Raw genomic sequence first — 15,962 nt, 5'->3', positions numbered from 1 at the left:
GCATTTCATTATACGGTATAGTGCAAATTAAACCAGCAAACTAGCAGGAGGGCAGTGACCCAAGGGGGTCCTAAGAGTTAATGCAAAATCTCCATTAAGACATCTTTGAGCCCCAATTTAATTCCATAAATATTTTAATCTGATAGGCCCACAATCATTGTAATGGTTCATTATTATACACCACTAGGCCTAGCTCTTGGTCTGAAAAACATTTAACACCTCACATTAGCCAGTAGAGGGCAGTGTTGAGTCATGCTGTGCATGCAACATTATTCTTGTCACACACACCACTTTACCTTACCGCTATCCCCTTCCGTCACCATTTAGTTGAGCTGAGGTGTATCCACTGTCTATGGGTGTATCCAGTATTGTTTATACTTTCTTTGTACAGCCGTGGTGCGTTGAAAAACGTTACAATTTTTCAACTTTGAGCTGAATTGCTTGCTGGCTGACCATTTCCCATGTGAACGTTGCGACGTTACAGATGCAAATGGTAACCAACTTTATCACGAGACGTTTTCCAATTTTTAGATACCTTTATTGCGTGTTCAAAAGTTAATCATGACGTCATTCTCAACAGAGAAAGTCAATCCTACTCCTACAGCATAATTGGCACAAGCTAAACATTTTTTTAAATGTTGCATTAAATTTGTTTCACGATAACAAAAACAGACCACTAAGTAGCCTGTTCTGCTGCTAACAATCTTACCCAACACAGTCAATTGGCTTTGTGCTGGCGAGGTCTATGCTATTCGTTCCACACAGATCCACATGGCCTAGCCAGCCTGTATGATACACAGTAATGTACATTTTGGGTCATAAGTAACATGCATCATTACATTTTATTACCTGACTGCAGCTTATTCTACAGGCAGTCATCATTAATACGATTTTTTTTTTTCAGATTTGTGCCAGTTCTTTCCATGTTAAAGTCACAATGAGAGTCATTTGAGGTATTTAGAAAAAATAGGCATTTTCCCCTGACATATTCCTGAATGTCCCACCAGCACAACACAGCAGCTCTTTACAGGATATAAATGTATTCCTCTGTGCTCCCGCTGTGGCCCATGTCTTCCAGTTGTACAGAGTGCCTTCGAGAGAACTTCCTCTGCCACTGGCAGGGTTGACCATGGGGCTGTGGCTCTGCCATGCTGGGGCCCAGTGGCATATCCACGCTGCACCCAGAAAATTTGGCACGGTTAACGGGCAGCGGAGGCAGGAAACTGCCCACACGTGCCTGTGGCCTCCCTCCACAATTATGCTCCGGTAGCGGTTTCTTACCAGAAGGAAGTTCATTTGAGTTCATCTGAACACCGTCAGGATCTAGCACTGATAACCTTTCAGAGCTGGCCGAGGAGAAAGGTCTGGGTTCCGTGTGCAGACCAGGCTGGCTCTGAAGGTAAGAGTCTGAGCTGGAGTGGTTCAACGTCGTCAGCGGTGGCAACTGGAGCAGGGGAGGTGGGGCCAGCGAGGGCAGAGTGTTGCGGCGGCCACAACGCACCTGTGGTCCTGGCCTGACTGGAAGCTTCTCCATGCTGCCCCTCATAGATATCCTCCCAGTGTCAGGTTTACCATGAAGTGTCTGAGAAGAATGTAGGTCTGATTGACTACAGACAGGAAAGAGGCTCATCTGTTGCAGTGAGGCTGCTATATCGGTGGAGAGGTTGGAGTCGCTAGTGTCTTCCTCCTCTTCTTCCTCCATGCCGCTATGCCTTAGGCCCTCCTCGTAGGCACGGTTTAGGTGCGCCAGGTTGTGGATGGCCAGCCAGGGTTCTGACCGCAGACGCTGGTGCTTGGCACACTCCCCTGTCGCGCCAGGGGAGCTGGCAGCTCCTCGACTGCCCCTTTTGTTCACAACCGCCCGGAAATTGAAGATGTTCCCGCCGTCGGCCTCGGAGCCAGGGGAGCCGGTCTTCAGCTCGATGTCCGAGGGGGACATGCAGGACACCGGTGAGGAGGCCGGCGACGGGGGCACGTTCAGGTAGCGGCGGGTCACAGCGCCCCCACCTGGGCTCAGGTCGGTGGCGATGATGATGATGTCGCGGCCCTTGGCCCGGCACGCGTCCAGCAGCACGCGCAGCGTCTCCTGGTGCTGGGAGTTGATGGCGTAGACGAGCGCCGAGGCCCCCGAGTAGTCCTCCATGCTCGGGTCAGCCCCCGCCGCGATCAGGGTGGAGGCCACCTCCGCCCCCGCCCGCTCCATGCAGGCGTACATGAGGGCGGTGCGGCCGGTCTTGTCCTGCACGTTGGGCTCGGCGCCGTGCTTGAGCAGAAAGCGCACCAGCTTCAGCATGACGCTGGAGCCGTCCTGCTCCCCCCGCATGGCCTTGCACGCCGCCAGGAGCGGTGTCTCGCCGCGCTGATTGCTCTCGTTCACTTGAGCGCCACCCTCCAGCAGAAGCCTCACCAGGCGGAGTTTGCCCTGCTGGGCTGCCGTGATCAGCGGACTGCCATCCGACAGGTAGTCCTGAGGCTCTGCCATCACTGGGTCAGGAAGAGCGTTGGCTGGTTTTGGAAGTTGATGTTGCCTGTGTCCGGCCTTTTGGATTATCCAACTGGTATCTTAATGTGCATGTCTCACCTTCACGGCCTGTATATGAAAATATAAAAGTGTGTCATAATACATACTCATCATACAGTTTGGGAATGTTTCCTGACATAACAGTTTGTTTTGATGTAGAAAAAAAATCCTTCTTGTTTTGGTTTCATTCCATTGTTTTGTCTCTGAACTGAAACCAGTGTGTAGGCAGCGGACTGAAATTTAGTTTCAAGCTTGAAAATGTCAGTTGTGGTTCTAACGCAAAGGACCTACGAAGGCTGTAGTGGGCCGCTTTGAAAGTCTTTCATCTCCTCAGGACATCGGCTCCAGTTGAAAGGGACTGGAGGTGGGGGTGTGGGGCATAGGTCTCTCATCTCTGTGCGCTCGCTGGTGTTTACCGAAGTAACCTCCATGACAACTATTAGCCATGAGACAGTTTCGCCCTAAAATGTAAGGCTTTGTTCAAAGGGTTTTTATACATTTCAATGGCACTTTCCTCTTACTTGTTTTAGATTAGACAACCTCTCGGTACATCCTCACAGATTATTTTACAAATTATTTTACTCACTTTTAAAAAAAACCAAAACGTTAGCTTCACACGAACATTACAGTGAAATCAAAGTCTTTCTTCAAGAATAATTTGTTGTCTAAACAAAAATCTACATTATATGAAAACATAAAGAAAAATAATATAATATATATAATATAATATATAATCTGTCAGACAAATATTTATTGTAGTAGTTTGTGGCTACAATTACAGCATGTTTTCATTTTCATGTAATGAAAAGAAATGGTCATCTAGCACTTACCATATAAGAGGTCCTGATAAGTAGCATATTGAGTCGCAATCTCATTCCACCGATGGACTGATATTGTTCAAAAGAGAGGCTTAAAAGGCACCCTGGGACATTGGAAACAAGACTGGTCTGCCTCCGGAGGACACAAAAAGGAGATACAATACCACACTCACAATCTTAGAGAGGCTTGAGCAGCGCAGAGACTAGTGTTGTTCAAAAAATGAGTTAGGTAGAGCAGGAGCCCTCTGTGTTTCTGCAGTGGGGGCCAATTGGGGGTGGGAGGGTGGGTCTGAGGAGGAGTGGAATTAATGGGTTCAGATTGAACTTTATATAAATGCATAACTCAAATCCTCTTAAATCTTTGAGCTGAAATGCTATTTAGTGTTTCTTTCATTCATAGCATAATATATATATATATATATATATATATATATATATGTGTGTGTGTGTGTGTGTGTGTGTGTGTGTGTGTGTGTTTAATAGTAAGTGTATATATGATAGTAAGTGAAATAGTCCACCAAAATGATGAATAAGTTGGATGGTGTATCTGCATTTGACGTTTACTTCTGTGAATCAATAACATAGGCTAAGTGCTACATCTATTACAAAGGCTAATATGTGCACTTTTGCACTCTGATCACTAGATGTCATTTTAGTTCTTATTCTCGTGTCAAGCTGACATCGGGTTTTGTTTTGATAGCTCTAGCCTCTAGCCCAATTCTTATCCATCCAGCAATATATAGATTCCCAAATGATGTAGGTGTTATGAGGTTATAGTACGTTCGCCACAGCACACACACACACGCATTACACATTTTTCATTTCGTTATGATGTGACGCAAAGCAACTCCACAGAAATGACTGACTGCTATGTCCTTCCCCTTTTTAACAAGCTCATGTCTCAAGTGGAAGTCTGTGACGTTCACACACATTTTTGACACACAGGAAAAAATTTACTGTTTGTGGAAAGCCCGCAGATGGCATCGGTAGTAAAAGAAGCCATTATGAATCTCACAAGACTAAAATGAACTGCAAAGACAACAGGGCTTGCGTTCTTTTTCGCTATCTGGGTCCCAAGGCAATAAAAAATGACAGAGAATGGTTACATAATCATTGTGCTATGTTTGGCCTCCCCTCCAACCCCCCAGCTGAAATAGAAATATGAGAATCTAGTCTGAAGTGGAGCCTCTGACACGCATGTTTTTTGGCCCTGGTGTGAATACTAGTGTAAAATGCTTTACTGAAAAAGCCTCTTTGGCTGAAGAGGTCTTATATCAAGATCTTTTCAGTAAATTCTCCACACTGGGGGCTCTGTGTGGACCACAAAACAGTGAACATTTATTTAGTTTAACCTGACACACCAAAGCATGGCCAGCTAGGCTATGGTAAATGTGTGGTGTGCTTACAGAAGATAGGCCTACTTTGTTGATGTTATGTTTACATTTGTAAATGTGATGTTTTGTTTACATTTGTAGGCTATGTGCTCTCTATGTGTTTTTTTCAGTGTAACCCAATGCAGTGTCATGTTCGTTTTGTTGACAAAAGACTCCACATAATGAGAACAGCCTATTCTCACAAGTTTTTTCAGGATCTTTCAAATCTGTGGTGATTGGAAGCGTCATTTCAGCAAGCCCCACCCCCTGACGTCAAATACGTTTTTTCTCTATGAATATTCATTCCAGACCAATGAGGTTTTGTTGCTGTCTACTATCACGGTGTATGGCTGTGAATGCAGTTAGCTAACGCGTGTTTGTAGCAGAAATGTGAGAAAGATGGCGACGTTGAAAGAGGAACAGTCTTACGGGCTATCTTGTGGTAGACTGAGCAATGGCAGCAACACCTCGATATTTCACGTCAAACTCACTGACAGCGCGCTAAGAGCCATCGAAAGCTATCAAAGTAGCAAGGTAAATGACAGACTGATTTCATTAAGACTAGTTGTGTCTAACTATTTCCACATGGAAAGGCAGTTTAGTGAGTAACAAGTAGCTAGTCGCTACTGGTACTTTGAACTGTCAATGTCTCTTGGAAATATACCTGTAATGTCTTCCTCGTGTTATATGCTATTTAAATGCTATCAGGAGAGTAAACAACTAGAAAGATAATGATCATTGAGCGTGCGAGTGAGAGAGTGCGTGGACGGCGGACCTATGAAGAAGAAGTTGAAATGCCTGTTGTAAAACATGTTCGAGAGAGTCTGTCTATAGGTGACGATTGCATCTTTTATCAGACAGACGGACTGGGTGTACTTCGCGTTTTTATGTCCAGTAACGTTAATATAATCAGCAGTAGCCAGGCAATGCCATTGTAGTTGAACTCTTTAAATGTCTGTCATTTTAGTAATGCATAGATACCTAAAGTGGCCGATTGAATAACAAAGTCATACCTCCTTCGATATAGTTTGTTTTACGTTTATTTATTTATTTCTGCTGTGAAAATTGTAGCCTCTCATTGTAGCCTCTCTAACCGATAGGCATGCAATACATTGTTGTTGGTGTCATGGGTAGTGTTTTCATGAACTGTGTCCTCGCTCCTGCAACAGGTTGGCTCTGTGCCAAGTCGTTAACATGTTACCTCAACTATGTTCTCTATTAGCAGTTACAGTTTGTGGTTTCAAGCAAACTAGTTGTGTAAACCACTGTGGCCTGTTTTAAACTCAGCGCGGAACTTAATTGGATTGAGAAAGTAAGAATAGTCCAGACAGAGGTAAAGATATCCAGAGTAGGCCTCACTGCAAGCAAAAAAAAGTGTCCTCCGGTGTCTGTACATTTGTGCGTATGCAGTCATGATTAGGTAAGCAGGCAATGGTTTGATTATTTTTAAAACCTTTGTTTACACAGTAAATCAGTGGGCTTTGTTTACCTTTGCGTGCGTGTGTTTGGGGGGAGGGTGAATGGATGAGCGAATGTGTGCTTGTATGCTCTCACACACGTTTGTGTGTGTGTGTGTGTGTGTGTGTCTGTGTGTGTGTCTGTGAGGAACTTCATCATGTGAATATCCTGGTGACATTTCACAATGTGCTGTGTGGCTGGCTGAATGTCATCCCATGAGCCAGAGGAGGTGTGCAGGGAGCACACTGTGCTCTCTGGTGCAGATGGGATTGTTCTCCACCCCGTGGGTGAGCAGAGAACTGGGCTGGGATGGAGGGGGAGGGGATAGGCAAAACCAACCAACACGAACCCCCTCACACACACACACACACACACACACCATCTAGCACACACACATTCTAACACACACACACACACACACACACACACACACACACACCATCCTTTCCTGTCATCCCGGTGATGTAATTGGGGAGCTGTTCTGTGATGACTCACATCCTTCATACGTTGCCAGTGACGCTCATTTAGAGAAGCAGAGGAGCTACAAACTACCTTTGGAAGTCTGTCTGTGGTATCGTTCAGGAAACATTTAACCTTCCTGCAGTCAGAGGCCTCTGGTTGTTTTTGGACATGTAGGCTATATTAATGGCATCCGTACTGGTTGGCTGAGTCCTGATTACTGTTGACAGAGGTACAGTTGTGATAATGACTGCTAGGAAGTACAGACTGTTGCCTAGGGGCTTTATTGTACAGTGGAGCCATTCAGTTTCTCACCCCTCTCTGACCTATGTTGAGTAACACTCAAGTTACGCTCACATTCTGTGCTTTAACCACTCATTTGGCCTGCGTACCTGTTATCCTGGCCTGAACCCTAATAAGTAGCAGATAGAGAAACCGTAGCTCGGACCTTGTTCAAAGTGAGATTGAACTGCTGTAAACCAAAATGCTAATTCAGAGTTTGTGGTTTCCGTGTTATCCCAAGCAGAACAATATGTAGCTGTCAAAAACAAATTGATTTCCATATAGAGTGTAATCAACACATTAGTCACTCACATATTTAGAGCTGTATCCTAGTTTAATAACAATGGCTTCAATGAGTGGAATAGACCCCCAGACTGTTGGATATGACTTGGGCTAATGCCCATGTTAGCTAGGTGTGAAAGAGCTTGTCGGCCTCGAGCTTGTCGGCTCTCCTCCTCAGATACAAGGTGTGAGTGACGGCGCTGGTTGCCCAGAGATTAAGTCCGTCTCTCTGAATTAAGCGGCGCGAGTGCCGGGACGGAGAGCAGGCCGTGACGCTGCACGGCTTTGAAGGGGGAAGGAAGTCGAAAGCTGCCGACGACTTACTTCTGCTCCCGTTTCCTCCTTTCGGGCAGCGTCACGGCCAGCGCCAACGGCGTGACGGGGGAAGATGCTGAGTAAAGGAGAGGACGTGGCTTTCTTCTTTTTTTTCCTTTCTCTCTTTCTCTGATGATCGTATCATCTCACTCGCTCTCATTCTCCCTCAATCTCTCGCTCTCTCGGCCTTGAAGAGAGAAACCACATCCTCCCAGCTCACCGCAGAGCCTCTCGCTCTCTTTGCCTCTTCCTCAGCTGACTGAAGAGTCCAGTTTCAGCGAATTTCATGGGGAATTCCTTTTTTTAAATGTAAGGCTTTTTCCTATTTCCGACAAAGCCAGGTTTGTCCCCGACCCGTTGCATTCTTTCGTCAGTTCAGGCAGTGATGTTGGAGCAGCTGAATCATCCATTTTCTCAGGCGTTGCCTGCGACACAATACTGCAGTGGAGCATCTAAAGAAAAGGGTGTTCCCCAGTGTTCTCAGGTTGTGTCATGGGTGGATTCAGACCTTGCAGGTTGCAGAAAGTATCTGCCACCTAGACCTAGAGGTGTGGAAGAGAGTGAGAAATGCTAACATCACAGCCTACTGGAAACCAGACACGTTATCATTCTACTTGCTTCGGCAGATCTGTGAGCCTCTCTGCCATTCTGAGAGATTTCAGAACCTGAAGCATAAACCAGCCAAGCCAGTCCCAACCTTTCTCTAACGCCATGACCGACAGAGAAGAGACGTTGAGACACTTTTGTAAGCAGCAAATGGTGGCCGTTGATCAAGTATTAAACAACCAGGATGGTCTATCTTCTTTAAAAGAACAAACAACTGCACCTAAAGCCTTCATTGCTTGCTGCATTTCTGACACGATTCAGAAAATGTAATACCTTAAGTTTGATGTACTTGTTGGGAGCGCCTGTTGGAAATGTAAAAGGAACTGAAAAGAGTCCAGACCAGTCCTCAATTAGCATTAGTCACGTTGCTAACATTGTTTTTACAGCACTTTAACGGCCAACGGCAGACTGTCATTGAAAGCCTCCTTTCTCTGTTGATGTGTCTGCATGTCTAGTGTTTTTCTGTGTCAGTTTTTGTGGATCGCTTTGAAGTGCAGTGATATACTAATTGTCTCTCTAATAAACAGTTCCACAGAGTATGTGCTTTGAACCCCACCATCAAAGAGGTTTGAACTGATGAGTGGAATTCTGGGGCCAATTAGTCAGCCATGTTTTGAGATGTGTCTGGCTGGTCCAAACCGCCATTGTTGGTCTGGTGTGTGACCGTGTTGTCCAGAGCTACCTCTTTGGATTCGATGGAACTGTTGCATAACTGCTGTTTCCTAGCAACACCAGTGGTGTGTCCTGAAAGGGATTTGAGAAGGGCAAGGCTGATGCCACAAGTAGGTTAGAAGGGCCAACGTTGCAGGTGATAACGTGATATCGTAACTGCCTGTAATGTTTGACCTTAGGCTTCATCTACCATCAAATGTTTGAATATTTGATGGCAGTTGAGCAGTTGATATTTGAGGCAGACACAAACAGACACTGGCTGCAGTAGCAGCTCTTCATTATGAAGGGTGGATGGACTGGGGCAGGGCTGTTTTGGTGCCAAATGTTTTGGCTGCATCAGAGTTGCTCGATGTTTCTGACTCATTAACCAGCAACCAAGTAAGCACAATCGTATTGCATCCATCATGGCGGAAGTCTGCGGAGTCACAGCATGCGATGTGAAAGACTCAACATATCTGACATTGCCTGTTCTCGCTGAACTTAAGTCTAGTCACCCTGGCCTTCTGAGGACCTGGCTTTTGTCTTAAGTGCAAACTCGTAGGCAAGCAGGATTACTCATATCCACTCCTTGGATTGGAAGCTTCAGCATACCTTTTTATAGTGTTTTGGAATATGACTCTATTCTGCGGGATTAGGCGTCTTCATTTGTTTTCAAAGCCACATCTCTAAATGTGAAACTTCAAACCAGCTAAGCTGGTTTGACGGAAGCTGTGGCCCGTGCAGACAGCACTGCCTTGATGCAACCGACTGCACTCATGGATACTGTCTGTCTCGCACTGTTGAAAAAGCCAGAGTGTGGTCATATTGCGTTGTGCTTGAGTAAATCTGAACCTCAATGAGGGGGGGGGGGAATAAAAGGTTTTCTCAAGAGAAGTTTTAACCATGAAAAGAGGAAGTTAGAATTGCATAACATGTGAGGAATGAGTGTGCAAGATCTAAGAAACAGGTGTCAGAAATATGTTATCAGTTGTCTAAGCCCTACACGAGGAGTTCAAGCGATATTCTGCAGGTTGTCATTTGCATGTCTATAGGACGGAGCATGCCTAGAACCTCATTTGAGCAAATTGGAACACTTAGGTGAATTGGCTGACTCTGCTAGACTTGGCGGCTCGGTGTGGAACGATTGAGCTTAGGTGACCATCACATGCCGATCAGGGGCTCGACTCGAGCCGTCCCGGGAAAGCCCTGCAACACGAGACGGAAACGTTAGCCCTGTCCTGCACCTGTCTGCAGTGCTCCAGTGGTGAGCGGCGGCCTCCAGGCACACACACACACACACACACATACTCTCACACACACCCTCACACACACTCTCTTTACCCGAGTGCTGGTCGTCTGTAAGAGGCCGGCCGGGGATTGAGAAGCTGAGCTTGTCTATTCCTGTCTGCTCCTGCAGCCTGACCATAATCCAAGCTGATCACAGTGTTGATATCAGCAGCACAGGGCATCACAAGAGCCAATGCTTTTTGGAGTGTGTGTGACTGTGTGTGTGTGTGTGTGTGTGTGTGTATATATATCATCATGCATCTCATAGCTGCAGCTGATGTTGCCGTTGCTGAGACAATGGCATGCAACTGCGTTCTTGCACGTGGTCGAGGTCAGACCACAGTGATGGTGCTACTCTGTTGCTTCTTCAGCTAGTTTCAACCAAACTCTCGCCTCAAAATGGGTTTTTGAAGATGTTCCTCAGAGCAGAGGTTATTCCCCTGTAGTCTTGGAAAAGGAAAAAGAATCTAAGAAAGAAGGTGGTAGTTAAAGAAATGCTTTTCACTGTGTAGAGTAGCGACCAGTGAGTTTGGGAACTGATTTTTGTCTGGTACAAAAACCAGAGTGAGGTTGTTGTTTTTCTTTCCTTATACTGACTTACACTGTTTCCAGTCTCACTTCACGTGTATTCTTGGAGGTCAGCTTGACAAACCTGTGTGACCATGGTAATAAAACTCTCCGGACCGACAGGGTGTTCTGTGGTTTTTGGGATGGTGGCCTCTTCAGTAAAGCAGAGTGAAAGTTATGATTTGTTTTGTTACGTTGTAAGTCAGTGTGTCGGCTGTTCTCTGAGTCTGAGCGTGTGAGGTAATGCTTCTCATGTCTCCCTATGGAAGTCAGAATAGGGAGCAGGAAAAAGCAATGGTAGAATGATTCTAGTGTTTTTAAGTCTTTAATCAACGCCTTGTATGAAATCTCAAGAAATAGCCCTAAGGGAAGGAGAGATTTTACTAAAAGCCTAAGACTGTGCCTCCCAAAAATGCAAAGTGTGTGTGTGCCTATAGCATAGCGCCATGCAGAACAGGTTTTTTAAATTATTATTATTGCTTTTATCTTTCATTTTACTTAGTGAGTCCCGCTGAAATCTTCATAGCCCTGGGCTCGCAAACTAAAAAGAGTACACCGAGAACAACAGAAAAGTATTCAACAGATTGCAATATGACAAGTCCAGACAAGGCAAACAATAGGATACAAAACAACAACAAAAGAGCTACATTTAACAAAAGACAAATACTGATATAGACAAAAGGGAAGATGATTATTGGAAGCAGGTGCAGTGATTTGTTTAAAATGTCCAAATGGAATAAAAACAGAGTGTTTGTGTCATGTGTCAGCTATCGTACAGAAGGCCAAGCCAGGCCAGGCTCACGTCCATGGCTTTAAATAGCTTTACAAGAGCCTCCTCCCTCAGCGTCCTGTACCAAAACAAATAAAGCTAGCTATGGGAATCCCATCTCTTCATTCTACAGGGGTTTACTCCGAGTCATTTGCTGTTACTCCAGTGAATGTACCTGTTTGTGTGTGTGCGAGCATGTGTGCGCGCGTGCGTGTGTGTGTGTTTGTGTGTGTGTGGGTTTCGCTAAAGACAGACCCACCAATAGAGTGATCATAAACCAGCACTGATATGACAACAATCCCTTTTTATTTGGGATTATAAATGGTCTGGGTACAGTTTGAGAATGCCTGTTGGTTATCAGCCTTTCTGTCCACTGGCTCTCCGCTTACAGTGAAGCCTCAATTTGCCCAGTGCATCTTTTTTTGTCTGCCAGTGAATTTTGTTTTGCAAAGGTGGAGAACAGAGAGAATCTCATCTGTTTAGTGTCGCTTCTCTTCTAGCTGCTGTTTCCCTTTTTTTTACTGTCTCTCTATCCCTTTCTCTCTCTCATGGATTCTCTCCTCTCTTTTTTCCAGGGGTCAACTGCACATCCTTCCATCCGTTTTACCGGAAACCAAGGGGTAAGGACGCTCTTCTCCATATGACCATCATCATGCCGCTGTGTCCATGGTTCAGTTCCCCTGGTTCAGTGATTGAAGTGAGGGAGAGGAGAGTGGCATGGGGACTCGAAAAGGGGAATCATTTCAGGGTTCTTCATTTCGGGGGGGAAAAAAACACTTATTTTTTAAAAGCCCTTGAAATAACCTCTTTAGGTTCCTCATTTCGTAGAATTGCTTCTTCACGAGAACGAAGGAGGAAAAGGGAAAAACAGAATCCTTCCCTGCTAAGGCATGTGGCTCAACAGGACGCTGTGGTGCTTTTCGTCGAGATTTTTTTTTTTTTTTTCTGCACCCATGTGTCCCAAGCAGCAGAAGCAAAAAAAAAAAACACTTCTGCTTTTCCAGCTCTCTCCATGCATTTAATGCCCTCTGCTCTGTAACATCAGGTTTGTCACCAAAAGGTCTCAGGCAGTGCAGACGAGCAGTGTGGTAGTTCAGTGTTGTCTCCATGTAAACAGATGTTTGGCACACCAGTTAGTCAGCACTGCGCACCAGTGTTAGAGGTGCAGTGTGCGATTCTAATCCCATTATAAAGAACTGCTCCTCGCTGTCTGCTTGTTCAAAAATGGAAGTCGCCAAAAATGGGAGGCGACATGAAATGATCCGCTACGGATATTAATCCGGTTGTTTAATTTAGTCTGTCAGGTTATGAATTGGGATATTCAGTAGCGCCGGATGCGGCGATGACAGAAATGAATCCGCTGCTCTGTGGGCATGCAAACTGAAATCTGTATCTGCCTGTTTCAGCTCCTACTGTAGGTGTACTGCATCTCGTTACAGAACAATGCAGGCTTCTTTCACCACAAAAAAAAGCCAGTCTCTCTCACCTTCACCAAGTGCCATGACAAACCTGCGAAATTCTGCTTAGACAGACAGATATCGCACCAAAAAACTTGGCCTTCTTGTGGGAGATAATTAGGCTAGTAGTCTGTTGTGTGCCAAGATGAGCATATCAATTTATTCAACCCCATTTCATTGTGCTGATATCAGCTTGGCTTTAGCTTAGAAACTGACAGGTGTCTATAGCCTAGACTATTGCTGTGTGTGTGTGTGTGTGTGACCTATGATCTCAGTGGCTGACACATACATAGACGGCTATCTGTTTGCATTGCACTTCTTGTTGGCATCATTTCTTGTTCTTGCATATTAGTCAATGGGTTTGGAAAGAAGGGGATTGTGACTCACATGTGAGTCATGACGAGTGTTTTTTGCAGGGGGGTGTCATCCAAAAAGTTTAAGAACTTCCGCTCTTCATTCATGACAAACTTTTCCAGCAATCTTGGACTGTACCTTGAAGCACAGCTGTGTGTGTGTGTGTGTGTGTGTGTGTGTGTGTGTGTGTGTGTGTGCGCACACATCAATATTGGTCCCTGCAGTGCTGTGTTGTGACTGTAATGAAATATAATTTGTGATGTGCTCAGTCAGATCAGTCATCTCGGGGGCATATTAGCCAGCATGTTGTAGCTCTGGACAGGCCAGGCGTGGGTTACTCCGAGTGTTCCCTCCCGGTGTTCCCCCCTGGCTGCTTACTTATCTCTTGAGTGTGAAAACGATACTGGGTGGCACTGAAGCACGTCCTTGTGGGAGCCACCGGAGGCATCCAGTTACTCATTACACACACACACACACACACACACAGACAGACACACGCGCTCACTCTCTCTCACTCATACACACACAGACACACACACACACACACACACACAGTGTCACCTGTTGTGCCGTGTGACTGGCTGGCCACATTTGTGTGAAATAATCTGTGTACGATTCTCTCCGGCCTAAACCCAATTCTTTTTTTTTAATTGCAGAAAATCTCCATACCTCGCGGCCAGACCTCGGAAGACTATGTGACGTTCACCTTCTACCTGTCCCACGTGGGGCGGGACAACCCTCAGGGAAGCTTTGACTGCATCCAGCAGTACGCCACATGGTGAGGGAGGAAACAGGAGGTGTCTGTGCACCTGGATTGGCTGATCACCTGATCAGTCAGTCATCCAGTCTGTCTGTACTTCACTTGACTTCTGTACTCTTGAAGTCAGACACACACACACACACTCACTCATAAATGCTCATCGTCAAGGCCACTTGTGTTATTGATAAATCATTGACCAAGTGCTTTGCAAACAGAAACAGTGCTGCACAGGATGCTTTGGAAGTGTGCCACAGTCAGCTGTGGCGCTGTAGCCCGTCAACAGAGGCCCTCTGCCCGCAGCCAGATCTGCTCGCCAGATAGCAGAGAAAACACGACCGCCCCCGCACGCTACGCCAGCCGCCCACGCCATCTCAGCCCTGCTAACGTTAGTTACGCTTCCAGCCCTTCCAAGTGTGAACAGCATTGTGCGTGACACCGGCTGTGATGGAGCGAGCGTCTGTAAAAAGCATCTTGGCACATTCCATTCATCCAGCAATTTAGCAAAATACTTGGAGAAAAACATACACTCCAACATCAATCCAAATATTTTTGTTCTCATAATCCACTTCATGCAGTATAATCTGACGGTAAACACTGGGAATACAGCCATTTGAAGATTTGAAAGGCCTATTGATAAATGTCACAGCCTATGTATACACCCATCATCTGCTTCATATAATCTGATGGTATACACAATCTGCATGATAATCGTCCTGTTTATTTAGACCTATAAAGGCCTATTCGGTTCATAAGTCCGATGTCACGGGCCCAACAGCTTTTTCCGTGGAAAGACGTTTACTAGCGCAGCCAGAGGGTGTTTGCAACTAGTAAACTTTGTCATCATCACCTCCGTTTTAGCGATTATAAAACAAAATCGCTAAACTTTAATAGCGATTAGTAATGGTAATTGCTGTAGCTGTGCAGCCAGATGATATATTCAAGGGTAACGTAGGATTATATAGGATTTGATTAGGTTTAGGCATCAAGTCAGTAGTAAGATGACAATTTTCTTAAAGGCTATTCTGAATAGCGGGGAAAAAAATGGTTTATTTTACTGTCTATGGAGAAAAACATGCAAGTCTGAAAGCCGTTGGACCCGGAAAGAGATTAATTATCCCATTATTACATCATCACTTTAAAAACCGAATTGAGTGATCTTCATATCCATATATCCGTATCCCTTCTTGTTGTGTATATGAGTAAAACCATAAGACTGTGCTCCCTTTGCAGTGATGGAGCTGAGGAGCTTGACTGCCGGGGCGTGATCCAGGACAAGATTACGGTGAACGCCACGGACGACTCCTACCAGAAGGCCCGGCAGAACATGGCCCAGGTGGAGGAGGAGACGCGGCGGCGAGGCGCCATCGTCATCAAGCAGGGCCGATACATGAGTAAGAGACGTAGTCCCATACGCTCGCTCCACAGGGAGGAGGGGACTGCTCACTGACACTACAGACACAGCAGACGCAGTCCCGTACGCTCGCTCCACAGGCAGGAGGGGACTGCTCACTGACACTACAGACACAGCAGATGCCATAGACCTATATACATAGACGGCGCATTAGACTCAAACGTATGGACAATGCGGCATCTGCGTATATATATCTATGGCAGACGCACTCCCGTACACACACACACGAGAGGATCGCTCGCTGACACTACAGACACAGCACAGTCACTCCCGTATGCTCACTCTGAATATCCACATACCGTATGGGAGCTCTCACTGACACTACAGACACAGCAGACTCTCTCCCTTACATGTCTGTGATGTATTGGGTTGCGTCTGTGTTGTTGCTGTTTGTTTGCTTGTGTCTGTGGTGCGTCTGTGTTGTTGCTGTTTGTTCGCTTGTGTCTGTGGTGCGTCTGCATTGTTGCTGTTTGTTCGCTTGTGTCTGTGGTGCGTTTGAGTTCTGTTTTACAGTGTATTGCCTTGTGTTTGCCTTCAGTCTGTCTTTGTGTCTCTGTATCTCTGTGTTGCATTGTTTCATGTTTTGTCTGTG

The 15,962-nt window shown here is 45.7% G+C and overlaps 2 protein-coding genes across 3 annotated transcripts in view; one reads left to right on the top strand and one right to left on the bottom strand.

The window, feature by feature from the left end:
* Positions 1-1,024: 1,024 nt before the first annotated feature.
* Positions 1,025-2,482, bottom strand: LOC134098665 (ankyrin repeat domain-containing protein 34B). The gene has a single exon (XM_062551663.1). It carries the CDS (start codon positions 2,480-2,482, stop codon positions 1,025-1,027), a length of 1,458 nt encoding a protein of 485 aa, XP_062407647.1.
* Positions 2,483-5,032: 2,550 nt separating this feature from the next.
* Positions 5,033-15,962, top strand: part of LOC134067196 (RNA polymerase II elongation factor ELL-like) — an 18,926-nt gene continuing 7,996 nt past the window's right edge. For both annotated transcript variants that reach the window (XM_062522332.1, XM_062522323.1), the window contains exons 1-4: positions 5,033-5,246; positions 11,964-12,008; positions 13,856-13,977; positions 15,190-15,350. In XM_062522332.1, the coding sequence (XP_062378316.1) occupies positions 5,112-5,246; positions 11,964-12,008; positions 13,856-13,977; positions 15,190-15,350 (463 nt within the window). In that variant the 5' untranslated portion in view covers positions 5,033-5,111. The remainder of the gene's footprint in view (positions 5,247-11,963; positions 12,009-13,855; positions 13,978-15,189; positions 15,351-15,962) is intronic.

The sequence above is a fragment of the Sardina pilchardus genome, chromosome 2, assembly GCF_963854185.1.
Source record: "Sardina pilchardus chromosome 2, fSarPil1.1, whole genome shotgun sequence".
Classification (NCBI taxonomy): Eukaryota; Metazoa; Chordata; class Actinopteri; order Clupeiformes; family Clupeidae; genus Sardina; species Sardina pilchardus.
This window is presented reverse-complemented; position numbering and strand designations above follow the sequence as displayed.